The sequence below is a fragment of the Hermetia illucens genome, chromosome 3, assembly GCF_905115235.1.
Source record: "Hermetia illucens chromosome 3, iHerIll2.2.curated.20191125, whole genome shotgun sequence".
NCBI lineage: Eukaryota > Metazoa > Arthropoda > Insecta > Diptera > Stratiomyidae > Hermetia > Hermetia illucens.
Window position 1 is genome coordinate 79,418,749 of NC_051851.1, and position 17,220 is coordinate 79,435,968.

At 40.6% G+C, this 17,220-nt stretch overlaps 1 protein-coding gene across 1 annotated transcript in view; it reads left to right on the forward strand.

The window, feature by feature from the left end:
- The window catches only part of LOC119651573 (myogenic-determination protein), a 113,321-nt gene that overhangs the window by 18,162 nt on the left and 77,939 nt on the right, over positions 1-17,220 (forward strand). The window contains exons 2-3 of the mRNA XM_038055208.1: positions 2,937-3,059; positions 3,118-3,195. Coding sequence (XP_037911136.1) covers positions 2,937-3,059; positions 3,118-3,195 — 201 coding nt within the window. The remainder of the gene's footprint in view (positions 1-2,936; positions 3,060-3,117; positions 3,196-17,220) is intronic.

Below are 17,220 nucleotides of genomic sequence, written 5' to 3' on the forward strand. Positions count from 1 at the left end.
ATAGCATATTAATATGTTTTTAAAATTTGCTGCGAACCGTACTTAAATCCATCCTAGAGCCATAAGATTGCATTAATACTGGAAATTTTACTATTATTAACAAAGTTACAGTAGGTCAAAGCCCTTCCTTTTGGGTCAGATTCAACGCATATCCATTACGAGTATAAATATTATTACATAAAAGATCAACAAAAGCCTTCATGCCTTAAGCACCGAGCTTCCGGTTTCCGATTTGTTTAATGATATTGTTAATCGTTGAGAAGGAGCCTGGTTTGATGAACTGGGTACTGGAGCAATCTGGTTTGACTAGTTTTTAGGGAATATGATGGTATGGACTTAAGGAATGCTTGATCCATTGATTTGCACTTCAAATCTCTGGTCACCCAACTATAGCATGGGGTAGCTGTCTTTGAGACAATCATTTACAAGGATATTCGCCTAATTTTTTAAAATGTTGAGTGCTAAGCCCTAATCGAGGGGTCCGTAGACCAAAAAAAGAGGGAGTAAGTTGCTCCTCATTTGGTCCGGTCTGGCATGAAGTTAATGCGGACTTAGGACCCCGCAATTCTCAAAAAAATGTTTTCAACTCTGGCCAAACTTTGTTCAATAGTATTCACGGATTTGCGCTCAATATAATTCGTAGTCATGTTCTGTTCTACGAATTATATAAAGGAGCACTTAATATCTGCGAGCCGCTTCGGTCACGCTGCTCCCAGGGCAGAGGTGAGGCAGCGTCTGACGATTTTCCTCTGCCCTGGTAAGAAACCGTAAAGCCATCATCTCATTAGATACCGCATTGTTTTCTGGAAGCTGGATTTGGGATAGATTGCATCTAAGGTTTGTTAATGTCAGTAAACGTTCCTGAAGTCAAGTGCTAATACAGGCAGTGGGTTTATGACTCTATCAGCGAGTTAGATATTAAAGAGAATGACAACGTGATGTCAGGGACGGTTTCAGTGTATGGGAAAGTATTCGAGTTGAAATTTATGCTGATTTTACTGTTAATCAGGAAGTAGGGAACGTGCGGTTAAAATTAGTGATGTTTCGTGAGCTATTCAAGGTAATTTGTCCTAACTTCCATCCGTCGTAGCTTCTCAGTATTGTTGTTCGATTTTGCGAATATGATTCAGCTCTCATATCCAGAATTTTTAGTACCTCCTTCAACAAATTAAGTAATATAGGTTATTCGAGGTTGGCTTTGCTGAATTTGCAGAGCTTAGTCAGCAATACAATTCTCGCCCTTTCTTAATGTGTACACACATCTATTGATCGTACTCATATTTCCGATTTACTTCGTGCACAAAGCATACATATGTGTGAATATTAAGTACGGCTGCTTTAATGTACAGATATATCTATCTGAATATATTATATACCTACTATACATACTCACATGTCTGTTTGGAGTAATTGATATTCATATACAAATGACTAAAAACCTAAAACAAAATAATTCTTTGCGGCCCCATTGATATGAACTTACTTCTTTGTGGTATTGACGAATTGATATGGGATGATGACGTCATACACGTTGTACAATGCACGAAATTCGAAAAATGGCAAAGTTTCACCCCCTATAATTTTGTTAATGATAGTCGGATTTTCTTCAAACTTGATCAAATTGTGCACTATGTTATCCGTTACACCCATGCCTTATACTTCTGGGATGGACATAAGGGGGTTGGCGGGTAAATTTCTAAAATGTGAAAATATGCTATTATCAACTTTATTTGTGCAGATATCGAAACCGAATGTATTTTGAGGCCTAGATTTCGTAGAGATACACTACTGTGATTTTTTTCAGATTTTCAGTTGGATAGATTCTGAGAACAGGACCTGTTACACTTTTTGATGGTCATATTTTGAGCCCTCACTCCCCTATGTTTCACCCGATATCAAATATGGAACTAGTACTAATTGAACCCTTTCGTTTGATACCACACATGGCCATATTTTGTGAAAAAAATTTGGCACTCTCCATTCACATGTATGGGGAGCCAACCTTAAACTTAACACAAAATGGTGCCATTTGCTGTATGTAAAGGGAACAACATATACGCTCCTACCAACTGTGGTGACAATCGGTCTGGCGGTTTCCGAATAAATCGGGTGTGACAGACGGACGGACAGGCAGACATCGACTCGATTCTAATAAGATTTAAGTCGCATTCTATCCACAACCAAACGGTCGTGGTATCGCTCATAAATTTACTCATTACATAGGCTACGGAATGGTCCATCCTTATGTAAGGAACTAAATATTCTTCTCTCGGCTGCGCTTAAGAGTTTGCAAATTTTTTTCTAAGAAACCAAGTTTCCGAGGAATGCATGAGGACTGGGAAGATCATTGTCTTATACAGTAAAAGCTTTTACCCTATGGTGAGACGTTTCGAGTGGAACTGTTTTTGCCAGTTGAAATCGGCTTTATTGGCTGCCAACAACCATGTGGAGATTTGAATGTCATAGCTGTTATCTATCAAAGTTTTCGTCTGCTACCATTATTTTTACCCTAGCTATGCTATTATAGACGGCTTTAAAGTCAATGAAAAAATAATGCAACTCGTGGTCATATTCAAACAGTCTTTGCATCGCTTACCACAAAGAGCAAATCTGATTTGCCCCTGGAGTGCAGTCTCTTCGGTATGGGCCGATTATGCTTTGGGCGTATGGGGCTATCCTAGATAGCTGAGAATATCTTATAAGTAGTACTCAGCAACGGTATTTTGTCCCGCCATTAATCAAATGGTAGTGATCTCATGAGAAAATAGACAAAATTGTCTTACTTACGGAACCTTGATGAGCGGCGAGCATATTTACAATTGTTAATTTTAATAATCAGGATTTTTCATCAGAATAAATCTCCCAGTGCTCGAAAAATCTGATTATACGGTTCTATCTTTCAATAAATTCGTAATCATTGTCTTAATCTTTTCCAGGTGAATGAAGCATTCGAGCTGCTGAAGCGACGATCCAGTTCAAACCCCAATCAAAGACTTCCCAAAGTTGAAATATTAAGAAATGCTATCGAATATATTGAAAGTCTGGAGGACCTACTACAGGTAACTTACTAATTTGGATGAAATTGTTGGTTGTCAATAAAATTTTACTTTTTCCTAGGAGTCATCGCCTACAAGGAATATAGGGAGCAATACGACAGATACCATCAACTCGAGAACGCGATCACAAGACTATTTGGTAAGGGCTAAGTTTAGTTATGTCTTGTTGATGACGCATACTCTTTTAATAATATTTAGTGGATGGAATCATATCAAAGGTTGGGGCTGCTTACGCACATGTTATATCAACAAAATAAGTCCAAACCAAATTGATTTATGAGTTCCCTTAGTATACACAGCATTTTCATAATGTATGAGCGGATTGCTTGGGCTTGGGATTTCCCAAGCTGTTATTTCTGACATAAAAATATTTAATAAAAGATACATAAAATACATATACATGCATTATGCTGAAAATAACTTCTTCATATGTTAGTGAACTAAACATAGCGTACAACAGAACTAGTCGTAATTCGACCTACGTTATTTAATTGGTCCCCTTTCTCACAGAAGATGAGACTATTTTGAAAACAAAATTATAATTCTAACGTTTTTGTTGAGTTGAAAGATCGTGATAACTCTAATTCAAACAGTAATCCTCTGATTTTGGTTTCCATACAAAATGTCGGAAATCTAAACCAGCATTTTGACTGAATTGTACATAGCGACCACGAAAATATGATTTCTAGAAAAGCGATTTTACCATTTTGTAAGCGTCCCAGTTGAACTACTTTTAATCATCCCGGTACCCCAGCCTCACAGTTTGCTTCTCACTTTGAAGATCGGTAGCATTGTAAAACGGAAACTGTACTAATCAGTCATTGGGTCAATTGCTGTAAAATATTTGTATATCTTGGAACCGTGGGTTGCTGGCAAGAAAATGAAGGGGCTAAACTTCTGATATGCTGACCTACTGTATACTAACAGAAGCGCTAGACCCACCTCTTGCATGATAGTTTCAAGACCTACGTTATGGGGAGACCACAATGGTTAAATTATCCATAAAAGGTCAACAGGGTGATAAGGATGCTCTTCTCGCATTATGGAGCTGCTTTTGCAAAGGGATTAACTGACTCTGGACAACCTTGAAATTCAAGAGGACCCTTGTTAAAGCCTTGCCGTATCCCACCACTACACTATGATAAAACAAGCGCGTACAGTCCTCGACCCAGACACTGGGTTTTAACATGTAAAAATAATATCGCTCGAGTCAGTAAATGGGCATTTAAATCAATCGACAGATACAAACCTGTGGGCCCAAATGCACTAATCATGTCCTAATAATAGAGAAAATGGATTCCCTGGGTACACATATTTGGAATACTTACAACGGATGCTTGACACATATTCGAATTACCTGGTAACATTTACTGCAATCCAGGGAAACCCACCTCCGCTTTCATTCGATCGGCCTGACTTCTTTGAGGAGGAGGACTTGGAAACGCTAGTAGATTGGTTCATAAGGGATAAATGCATTCCTAGACCATCGCTTCGATGCAAACAACGTGCCTACCAGAAAGGCAAATCTAATGGAGGACACCATACTCGACGTGGCAAGACAGGATGGAATCGATATAACCCGTTGAATTCTTCACACATGCTGGATTCAAGAAAGATTCCCATAATGGTCGGACTGAAGTCTACTGAGACCAGATGCCTTAGAGGCAATCCACGGGGCTTCTCTATGACTTGTTAAGGTGCCTGCTAATAGAGCACAGTAAGCGATTGTTTGAATTCAACTTTACAAATAATTCGCAGCTGATGCTACCAAAATGGATTCACGTGGTTGGTTTTTGGATGTACAAAACCCCATTTTAATGTGTATGGGCATGTGGAAGCTGCTGGCACAAATTTAGCGACTCGTTGCCCAAATATCCTTGGACCGCTCATGGCACTCATAACCCGACTATGAAGTTGGTCGACCTCCCGGGAAAAGCTTCACCATTCGAATCTGCTCTCACAGCCAAGTAGAGTTATCCGCACTAAATAGCAACACCCGTTATTACGGAGCCGCCACCAGTTGCTAATGAAACTTGGCCGATTGAACGAAATACTCATAAAGCGAATGGTAAGAGACTCGATCATCACTGACAATAAGGAGGCTGACTGACTAGCTTGCCAAGAGTCTAGCTCTGATAAAACCAGAGCCAACATTTAGGGTGGATTTGAAAGGGTTTATTAAACCAAATGAATAAATTCCTGTGGGCAGAAAACATTTTTATGAAAGGACCCGGGACTTCTAGTGCGAATTCTTACTGCTCTTTAAGAAGGGGGCATGAAAAACATGGTACCGCTTTCGATGGGACACTGCTCTTACAACCATCACGTAGAAAAAACTGAGGCAAGTTAGCTATATACATCCGATATGAGGATTTCATATGCAGCTGCCGGCTTCCTCTGATTTTAAAGAACAGTACAATTGACCTAATAAAAGGCCCGAGTGCTTAGAGCTGCCGCTCTCAGTTGAGTCTCTATCGCTAAACGCGTAGTGACCTGTACTTTATTGCCAGCTTATTGAACTTTGCCCAATGCGTTTCCGCCTTTTTATTACAGTCCATTCTAATTCTAGGCAATGGTAGTCTGATAGTGCAAGCTAGTTTAGCACCCACCAGTTTCTAATCAACTCTAAAATTCTTATGATATAAATTGTTTGGTCAATTACTTCACGTTGACCGAATGTTCGCGGTTATTAGGTCATCATCTCTCCTCTAGGATTGCATTCAGTACGTCTTCAACTAATATGTTGAACATTCGCATCACAACCTAGGTAAGAGTTCAAGACTACTTAACTCCACATACTTTGCCATACGTTACGTCAGTGGTAGGCAAGGAAACTATGATGCTTTTTCTGTCACTATGAACTTGGTTTTGTAAGATGAACGCAGATAGGTCCTGGACACAGAATTTTCTTACCACGATTGCTTCTAACCAATTTGATATTAGGACATAAACTGTTGACCTTGGGAATGTCCTCTCCAATACCATAGATTGTAACAGAAAGATGTTGGGGCAGTTCTCAAACCGTTTTCATCTACCGGTGTCTGACCAGCTCCATTTAAATCACCAACTTTCCTTTCTTCCCCTTTTCCGGGGTAAGAAGGACGAGAACGTTCTGACCATTCTCTCCTTTGCGGTCGTTAAATTTTCCTTCTGCCGAACCTAACTTTTTCATTTTCGGGGAGGATTAGGCGGCAGTGCACCGACAGAACGGCCGTTGTCGGGTGTCCACCTTTCCCATTATGGGTGCTGCAGCCTCCAAAATTCCTGCCTGGATTGCGACTTCATTACTTAAAAGTGAGGAATCAAAATTCGTTCTGGCCATGCTCATGTGTTGGGCTGCCTTAGTAAGGAATTCTAGACATCCCGACTTTTGGCGGAGGTCCACCAATTCTATATCCCTAAAAGCTGTCTGCCGTCTTGGCTTACGTCGTCGCTCCAACCCACGCAGGAGGATTCTTTTCTGGAATGCGATTTAGAGTTGGCAATTTTTCTTGAGAATCCAAATCTCCTAGGAATACATGAGGACCGGCAAGATCATTGTCTTATACAATAGGAACTTTGGCCCTGTTATGAGACACTTCGAGCGGAACAGTTTCTGTAAGCTGAAATAGGCTCTGTTGGCTGCCAATAGCCATGAGCCCATGCCATCCTCGTAGCTGTTATCGGTTGTAATTTTCGACCTTACATAGGAGAAATTATCAACCGTCTTAAAGTTGTGGATTTCTGTCTCTATTGTTCTCATTTGACTTTAATGGCCCCATTTGGTGCTATTACCTCTTTGGTGTTTGGTGCTGACGTTACCACCTTATATTACGTCTCGTCTTCGTTAATGTGCAGACCTAGATTTTACGCCGTCTGCTCGATCTGGATATATGCATTTTTGTACATTTCTGGTTGTTCTTCCAATGATGCCAATATCATCAGCATAGGTCAGTAGTTGGATGGATTTTTCCAGGGCAAGGTGGGCGATAGGACATCGCCTTTACCTTAAACCGTTGTTGATGTTAAATGGTCTCGAGAGTTATCCTGCTGCTTTTATTTGGCCTCGCACCTTAATCAGTTTAATCAATTTGGTCGGAATATAAAATTGGGCCATGGCCGCCGCCCTGGCTATTCTATCATGGGCGGTCTTGAAGTCAATAAAAGAATGATGCAACTGATGTCCATATTCCAACCGTTTTTCCATCGCTTGCCGCAGAGAGAAGATCTGATTTGTTGCTGATTTGCCGAGAGTGAATCCTCTTTGGTACGGATCGATGTTGTTCTGGGTGTAAGGGGCTATCCGCCCTAGCAGGATAGGATATTATCTATAGATGGCACTCTATAATTGCTGCGCTTTTGTCATATGGGACAAATAATGCCTCCTAGCTACTTATCAGGCATTGATTTGTTGGTCCACACCTTGATGAACCGCCAAGTATAATTGGTCACTTTCATACTTAACCAATGCGACTGTAATTTCATCGGCTCCTGGCGGCTTATGTTTATTAAGCCGATAGATTGCACGGACTGTTTCATTCATGGTAGGTGGTTGCAGCATTTGTTTTTCGTGATCAGTTGGCGGAAACAACAGCTCGCGATATTTTGGTTACAATACTCAACCCATTGCTCCAATATGCTCATACGATCGGAAATCAAATTCCCTTCTTTACCCCAACAGGATTGACATCCAGGCGTATGTTTGGCGCCTGGTGCAATTGCTTCCTTTACCCTTCCAGTTCATAGACCTCGAGGAAGTTCATGATAGGTCTCTGCATGCGCTTCCATTCTTTAGGTGTGCTGCATTGCCACGTTGCTAGTCAACATTCGTCGCCGAACCAGCGGTTCCGACCTTTTTTGCAACTGGGGTCAAATATGTTTATGGCCGTATCAATGATAATGTTCTTCAGATGGTTGTGAAGACAATTTATCGATGCTTCATTTCCAGGACCTCTGTTGACTGCAGTTATTGCGGCGTTTCCCCTTATTTCCCCCATTTCCCCCAACTCCGAGATTTGATTATCAAAAGGGATTCAAGGCAGTGTTGTTATTCGAGCACCATGCCAATCAAATAGTAATCTGAGTCTACAATATATCCGAATCGCTTCCATCTTAGTGACCGTTGTAAAAGATGAACCTCAATGAAATTCCAAATTAGTAGGTAACAGGGTTGACAGATTTAATTTTACTAGCTGGATCGGAAAAGGATGACGATGATGCCATCTCCGATAGCCTGGTCTCAACAATGGTCCGCACCTCCGGTGCTAGTTTGCCGCTAGCGGAGTTGCCATTCGAACCAGGGTCCACGGGTCCACGCCGTCCAGTGGTACTACGCCTGGCGCCGACTGTACTCCCCTCGTCGACTACTGTTTCCTGGCTGGATGCTAGCAGCTTGTCTTCCGAACATGTGCCTGGCATCACCAGAACTTTTTCTATCGTCCTTTTTTGTTTCTATTTTTTAAGTCCATATCTTAGTGCCACCAGTAGTCTAGAAAAAATAATAACTCATCTTTTACTTATCCAAATGTCAAAAGAATTCGAAACAATGTCGAAAAGGGATACAGGGCTTTCTTGTAGACATCCAAAATAGTATTGGTAATTTTTAGTATCCCCCGGAGCCTTGAAGATAGACTTCGTATTTATACATGTGTATGTACAAAAAATTTCTCACTTTCCGAATTTTTATTTGTCCCTCCCTTTCTCTAGCGAACATGAAACCAATTTAGGCAATAATTTGGAATAAATTTCATTTAAAGCACATCCATCACGTTTCACCGAACATAAAATGGTACTTTAAATAAATTATATTCGTAAATAAATTTCCCAGCTCCACTCTTCAGTGTTAAGTATGTTTACTGCTGCTATCGTTCCGTCAGGTGCTTTTATTTCACCTACAAATCCCCAGTTTCTCATTAAACGAAATACGACATGATACAAAACACACTTTGCTTAAATGATTTTTAATATGCGAAATAAATCAAGAAACACTGGGGTCGTTCGTTTACGCGCATCCTGAGTGATTTATACGTATAAAATTTCCTTAAGATGGTCCAGATGTAATCCACACGGGGAAACATCTGGATATGCAAAATTTTCATTTAATTTGTATGCCTCTAGTGAGATTGCAATTTTTCTCAAGGGTGATTGTAATTCGACTTTTCTGTCTTTTTATTGTAGATATGTGCCCAAGGGTCTTTTTAACTGTAACTATATAACTCATTAGCGGGCAATCATAATAAAAGGTGACACATTCCCAGAATCACTGAGTAATTCAAAGGAATTTGAAATCCAGGAAAAACTTTTCTGGCAAACTTCTAAATTTAAGGCTGAATTCCAATCTGAAGTAACCTTTTCAGCTCTTCATTTGATCCAAATTAAATTGATTCAATGAATCCTATCCCGATGCCTATTATTAGCCGCATACCATCGCGCCTTGGAACACTATCTACCGTAGACATCTTGACTTCTCGTCATTTTCTCAAGATACCTTCCTCAAAATTTCTTGTCAGTTTCTCTTGTTGTGCATTATGCGAAAGTTATCTGCTGATGGCAACAGGCCAGAATGAATACAAACAGACAAATGTCGAGTATGTACGGAAAATTAACAAATTCGCAGAGTGCGAAAGTGCAATGTGCATGGACACAGGCAATTGATATGTGTGGTTTTTTTTGAGGTGCATAGAATGGCAGAATTAGCAGATTTGCAACATATTCTCTACGGAGCAGAAGTTTTTTTCTACTTTGAAGCATTTTCCAGAAGTTTATGTGGTATATTTGTGGATAGTCTGCTGGCTTAATAATGCATAATATGTTTCATCTTCCGGCGAGTATTTTAGGAGAATTTTTCGTAACTGAGATTTTCAAATTCAAATTTATTTACCTTAACTTCTACTGCTTTAAAAAATTCAGCAGTCCCCTTCGAACCTGATAAATAATATATATACATGGTTGCCATTCACCCTTTGGTGAGGTATAGCACGTCGATTGCACCTACACGCCACGCATTACAGAAAGGGCACTAGCACAGAACAGCCTCAATTTAATATAGATGTTGAGATAACTGCATTTCCAGATTTTAGACAAGGCAGCGAAAGCGGATCAAGCGCTGTTAATGTGTCGGGCAACATTCAGTTCGGTACCACCGTCTGCAGAAACCACGCTCCCTAAATATACAAATTGCAAATCTACTTGCCTCTCTTTCTAAATTCGGAGACATTTAGCCAAGGTCCATGACCCGGTGAGAGCAAACAGATGTCATCAGCTTAGTCCAGGTGTCCAGCGCGTGTCATTTTGCACCATCAAATGTCGCTCTGATAATAGCTATTAGCAGCGGCGTGGCCTCATTGGAAACAACGGGAATATTGCTTCCCTTAATTATGTAATTAAAGAAAATATAGTGACAGAAAGATAATAGAGGAAACTACGGTAAAAATCATAATACGACTCAAAATGTTGCTTCTTAACAGCAATTTGGTAGAACAAAAGCAGGACGGCAACAGAAATGCCCTTCTTACATTGCACATTCTGTGGGAGACATTTTACAATTTTTCTGTATGACATTCCATTAAAAAATGCATTTCACCGTCGAAAATTCATCGCGAATTCATCAACTGTAAGCAGCCAATAGCATGAATTACTTTTTTATGGAGGTGTTTTCAGCGGATGTGATATGATTAAGAACTGTGATGAAGTGTTCTTTCCACCTCTTTAGCTGCTCGTCATCTTGGATCAGATGTCGAACGTTGATGTCAGTCACAGAACCAACGAAAGATTTGCGACCACAATCATATTGTTTCGTGATGGGGTATACACTTCTGAAATCATTGTGCTCCGCTGGCATCTATTCCTTCCCTGACCAAAGCAATAGGAAATTCTCGTTCACTACGCTGGCTTTATCGATAACGGAGTTCGGACGCATCACCCCACAGTTATTCGCTGAAACCAACTGAGCAACGCCTCCCGTTCGTCGATCCGCTTCCACGATTCAGTAGTCACACCACGTTCCTTCGGGACGTGGTCGACGACCAGCGTTACATTCGAAAAAAGAGCATTAATGGCCGCCTAATATCATTGTCAACGGTGCAACAACCGGTATCCGGTCTAGGCCTGCCTTAATAAGGAACTCCAGACATCCCGGTTTTGTGCCGAGGTCCACCAATTCAGTATCCCTAAAAGCTGTCTGTCGTCCTGACCTACCCCATCGCTCCATCTCAGGCAGGAGAAGGATTCTTCTCTCGAACGCTGCCAAGAGGTCGCAATTTTTGTTGCTAAGAACCCAAAACTTCAAGGAATATATGAGGACTGGCAAGATCATTGTCTTGCACAGTAAGAGCTTTGACCGTATGGTGATGCATTTCGAGCGGAACAGTTTTTGCAAGCTGAAATAGACTCTGTTGGCTGTCAACAACTATGTGCGGATTTCATCGTCGTAGCTGTTATCGGTTGTGATTTTCAACCCTAGATCTCCCTAGATCTCCTATCTTTATTCTTCTCGTTTGACAAGTGCGGTTTGATGTTGTTGATTGGTTTTCGGTGCCGACATTGCCACCATATATTTTGTCTTACCTTCACTGATGTACAGCCTAAGACCTCGCGCTGCCTGCTCGATTTGGATGAAGGCAGTTTGTACGTCTCGGGTGGTTCTTCCCATGATGTGGATATTGTCAGCATAGGCCAGCAGTTGATTGGATTTAAAGAGAGTCGTACCTCTTGCATTTACCTCAGCATCACAGATCACTTTCTCCAGGGCCAGGTTAAAGAGGACGCATGATAGGGCATCCCCTTGTCGTAGACCGTTGTTTATGTCAAATGGTCTTGAGAGTGATCCTGCTGCTTTTATCTGGCCTCGCACATTGGTCAGGGTCAGCCTAGTCAGTGTTATCAATTTCGTCGGGATACCGAATTTTCTCAAGGCGGCTTTAAAGTCGATGAATAGGTGGTGCAACTGATGTCCATATTCCAACAGTTTTTCCATCGGTTGCCGCACAGAGAAAATCTGATCTGTTGCTGATTTGGCTGGAGTGAAGCCTTTTTGGTATGGGCCAATGATATTCTGGGGGTATCTTATAGATGGTAATCAGCAACGTGATGCCTCAATAATTACTGCACTGTGTGATATCTCCCTTTTTATGTATGAGACAGATAATGCCTCTTTGCCAGTCGTCAGGCATTGATTCGCTGTCCCATACCTTGAGTACAAGTTGATGAGCCACTTGGTGTAATTGGTCGCCTCCATAATAATTCAATTCGGCTGTAATTCCATCGGCTCCTGGCGACTTATGATTTTTGAGCCGATGAATTGCACGGACTGTTTCCTCTTCACTTGTTGGTGGCAGTATTTGTCCGTCGTCTTCAGTTGGCGGAACGTCCAACTCGCTGATGTTCTGGTTGTTCAGTAGTTCATCAAAGTCCTCAACCAATCGCTCCAATATTCGCATTCTGTCGGAAATCAGATATTCCTCTTTGTCTCGGCAGGATGAGCATTGAGGTGTGTAAGGCTTCATCCTGCTGACTTGTTGGTAAAATTTGCGCGGTTGTTCCCTGTACTTTTCTAGTTCATAGACCTGTTGATTCTCCCAGGCTTCCTTTTCCCGTCTGTGAAGTCGCTTCTCCGCTCGACAGAGTTCGTGATAAGTCTCTGCGCGTGCCCGCGTTCTTTGAGAACGTAGCATTCCTCGGTATGCAGCATTTTTCCGTTCCATTGCTAGCTTACATTCACCGTCAAACCACCCGTTCCGACTATTTTTGCGGCTGACGCCAAGTATATTTGTGGCCGTATTTATGATAACTTTTCTCAGGTGATTGTGAAAATCATTTGTTGATGCTTCATCTCCAGGATCTCTGTTGACTGCGGTTATTGCGGCATCCATTTCCCTCTTATAGGTGTTGCGGAGAGCTGCGTTATGGATGGCTTCAGCGTTAATTCTCACCTGATTGTCAGAGGGAATTCTGGGTCGTGTTATTATTCGAGCTCGGAGCAGCATGCCAACTAGATAGTGATCCAAGTCTATATTTGCCCCCCTATATGTTCTGACATTCATCAAGGCTGAGAGGTGGCGGCGTTCGATCAACACGTGGTCAATTTGGTTGAAAGTGGTCCCGTCTGATGAGGGCTACGTATGTTTGTGCTAATTAAATAATCCGCAGTCCGTTATCATTTGTATTTTGATCTAAGCTATGGGAGCCAACGCATTGCCTGAATACGAGCTCCGTCCCTACTTGGCTGTTAAAATCCCCAAGTATGATTTTTATATCATATCTGGGACAGGCTATTATGGTTCGTTCTACTGACTCGTGCGTGAACGTTAAAGAGGCTTATGTTTCTAAATTTGCCCCCGAAGCGCAGAGTGCAGTTATGTTTTCAAAGCCGATAACAGGAGGTTTCATTTTTTGGCTCATTAAAAAACCGACTCGGAGCATATGGTTCACTGGATGACCGCTATAGTGACTCTTCTCCAACCCGTCTCTTCCGTTCTATGAAAAAATGCGCAAATCGTTATTCCTTTTTCGCTGGCGGGTTTGTCGTTGTAAAATCCATCTAGTCCGAGGCTCCTATTGTGGCCTCGTGACAAGAAGACTTGCCTTCATCCTTCTTCGTCTGCAGCTTTTCGTTAAGAAAGAGCTCCCAGCGGTCACCACGTGGAAGTGGAAATAGGGTTTGGTAGTAGAACTGTTGGTGTTGGCTCAGCAGGCGTTTCCCAGGTTTTATACTTCATCGTGGGTACCAATCCACGTTTCGCTCTGGGACCTATACTACCCTTTGTCCACCGATGGCCGCCTAATGCTCGTCGATATTCTCAGGCGGGTTACTCAATGAATCTACTGTCCGATCAGCTAGATCATACAAACGGTCGATGTTGAACTTGACGGGTCGCAGCTCCCCAACCCCGCGAGAAGTGGCGGCCGAAACACGTAAGCGAAGGTAAGTGACAGCTGGTGATCCGTTTCGAGGACGTACATCCAAGAGGCAGCTGCTAAATCTACTCCAGATCGCAAAGTAGTCAATTTGATTGCTCGTACGGTGTCATTCAGTTGAAACCCAATTGACCTGATGGCAGGCTCTGTTCTCGAACAGTGTACCACCAATGACGAGACAGTGGAAGCTGCAGAAGTCCACAAGCCCCTCGCCGTTATTGTTATGGTCACCAAGGCGTGGTTTCCCATTAAATATACGAAAAAAGTGTTGTTAAAGCGTACCTTGGCATTCAGATCACCCACCATGATCAAAATGTCACATTTAGCAAACCTCTCCTGATTTACGTGCTATTGCTCGTACAAAGCGTTTTCGAGGGCATCCTAGACCAATCATAGTCCCTTTCGACAGGCAAAAGTTTTTGCCGTGAGGTTTGTGTCTACCCGAGATGTTGTTGACGTTCCGGTTGCAATAAAGTTTCAGAATTTGCAAGTTGTTAACTCACAAATTTCTATACCTCCTAATCGCCTCCTACGAAGCAGGAAAGAGCTTAAATGTATTCTTAAGCCCCAACTCACTGGGCTAACAATACAATAGTAACCCTAAACAAATTTTTTTGGCGGTAATTCTAAGCATTGTAGCATTAGCAGCAAACAAATTTTTACTTTCTTCGTAAAGTTACATTTCCAACTAGTTTAATATTAGTATTAAGCAGTTTTTATGTACATATGCATATGAATTTAACGTTACTGTTTTACTGTACTTGTACTGAATAAAAAATGTTTGTCACATTATTAAAAAAATGGTTATCTGACCACTGAAATATATCTTCAAATTCCTAAAGCTTCAAATAACCTTCTAATGGAAACAATTAAGAAAACTAAAACAAGTCGGGAAACCGGAAACTCGGCGCTATCAAACGTTTTGTTTGCTTCTTCTGTATATTTGAGTGCAGAACTGTCCCATTTGTACGTAGCCCGTTATGTACTCGTACATGCATTTATCATATCAGACTACTCACTTTAGTGTGATATTAATATTCAGAACTTTGGGTTGCAGTAAATTTACACGGTAAAGACAACTTTGAGCTACTGTAACTTTGTTACTAATAGTATGATTTTGATAAAACTTGGGGATAACATGCTTCATACTATAATCTATATTACTAATGAATTCAATTGGGATTTATACTCAATTTCAAATTTTCAAAAATATAATAATATACGTATAGAGCTTCATGATTTTTTTAAAGATTTTTCTGTTGGGTAGTTTCTGAGAATAGGTCCGTTAAAAGAATCTTTACTTTCGACTCTCCCAATCCTCGCCTTTCCAACCAATGTCAAAACTTAATTGGCATCGAAAAGTACTAATCAAGACCTTTCATTTAATACCCAATATGACTATATTTGGTGAGAAAAGTTTTTATATCCCCCTTTTGCATGTATGAGGCCCCCCCCATTAATCTCAAACTATGGATTGGGATGGGATGGACATTTGACAGGAAGTTGAGGGCATGACGGGTAAGGAAGGCATCGATACGTGGGGTTTGGCAGAACTCGTAGAGGATCTGTTTGGAAATGTACTATTTTGCAAACAAAACCTTAAAAAAACAGGGGGTTTCTCAGAGACCCCATCTTGATATTGGGGAGAGAGATTTTTATTGCAGAAGTAGCGTGGAGTGCTAGTGAATTTCACCAGAACTGTTCAGGTGCAACAATTTCAATAATACAGTACTGAAACAAAAAGAAATCAATTGGGTATCATAACAGCTTCGACACTATGTATGATTTTCTTTTTAAATGGATTTTTTCAAAAATGATGCGTCTTTCAATAGAAATATCGAAAAAATATCAAAATATCATTCGAAAATTATCAATAAAAATTGATTTATAAAATATAAAGCAAAAATCTCTAAATGGTGTTTAGGATCAAGTAATTCTGAATATATATATATATATACTCGTAGTAAATTTCCAGTTAATAGAACAAAAATTGTTCAAGAATTCGGTGCAGCCAACTCAAATTTAGTGTTTTCAGAAAAATTGTTGCGGGAAAGGCAATCTTTCAATTTATCCTGCGTTTCGACAGTAATGATAACAAGCTATATGTTATAACAAATTCTGGCAAGTACAACGTCCTCGAAAAGAAAGATATCAAAACGGAAAGTTTAATATGTTGTTTACCGCATGTTGTTATGTTGATTAATATCTGTCTTCATCGATTGCTTCAAACATATTTTCCATTTTACAAGTGTGAGGAATTAAATTAATGCAAATCTTGACCATACTGTTATATAATTGATTTACATGTGCCAGCGTGAAAGTTATAGAGACAATGCAGTGGCGGATTACAGCTTATGTGCAAGGGCAATGTTTGCACCGCTTTAGTGGAAATAATGGCCGAACACAGAGAAACTTTACTCGCATCTGTATCTGGACGATGATAAAATGCATAGACTGCAAAAAAATGGATTTGCACTGAGCGGGATTCGAACCTTGGTCCGAATATTTGTGCAGCAAGGCAGGAAACAATAATTCATCGTCCTCTTTGACATTTCACGCGCGCAATTAACTTCGACTGAAGTTTGAGAATTTTGTTAAATTGCACTATAGAAGTGATTTCCGTCATTAGTGAAAAAAAGGCGGGAGTCTGTTCATCCGAAAGATCAACCGAGCAAAATGTAGGACGAGAATTCTGCTTTTGTCGATGCCATCCAGAACAACTGGCCAAAAATTGCTGATGAACATTCTATCGCGCCCTAAAAGGATACCTGGGAGACTTGGAAATATAAAGGCGGATTAGTAAAGTGTTTGTGATGGATACAATGAAACAACAATTCAACTTTTAATTTACTTTATTAATATGTGTTACTTCACATCACGAGATTTACAATTAGTTGCCGATGCGGTTGAAAAAATAAACTCGCAATTTCATGTTCTAAATGAAAAACACTTCATTTTTCTGAGTGAAATTATGCGGTGTTAATTATCTGAAATAATAATAATAATTCTTTTTCGGTGGTTCACTTGTTAGCACTGATGAAGGGAGCAAGTGGTTCCCGAAATATCGGCATTTGCAAGAATAAATATCCACACCACCGAAAAAGAAACAACAAGTTTTTTATTATTTCAGACACTTTATTCTGTCCAATTAATAAATTTTATTTAAATCTGGTCTACTACAGCGTAACCGACTCATTGGTGGAGGAGCTATGTATACCTCGCTTAGCGCCGATGCAGTGCCTGCGCTTCATCCAGGTATAATATTGCATTT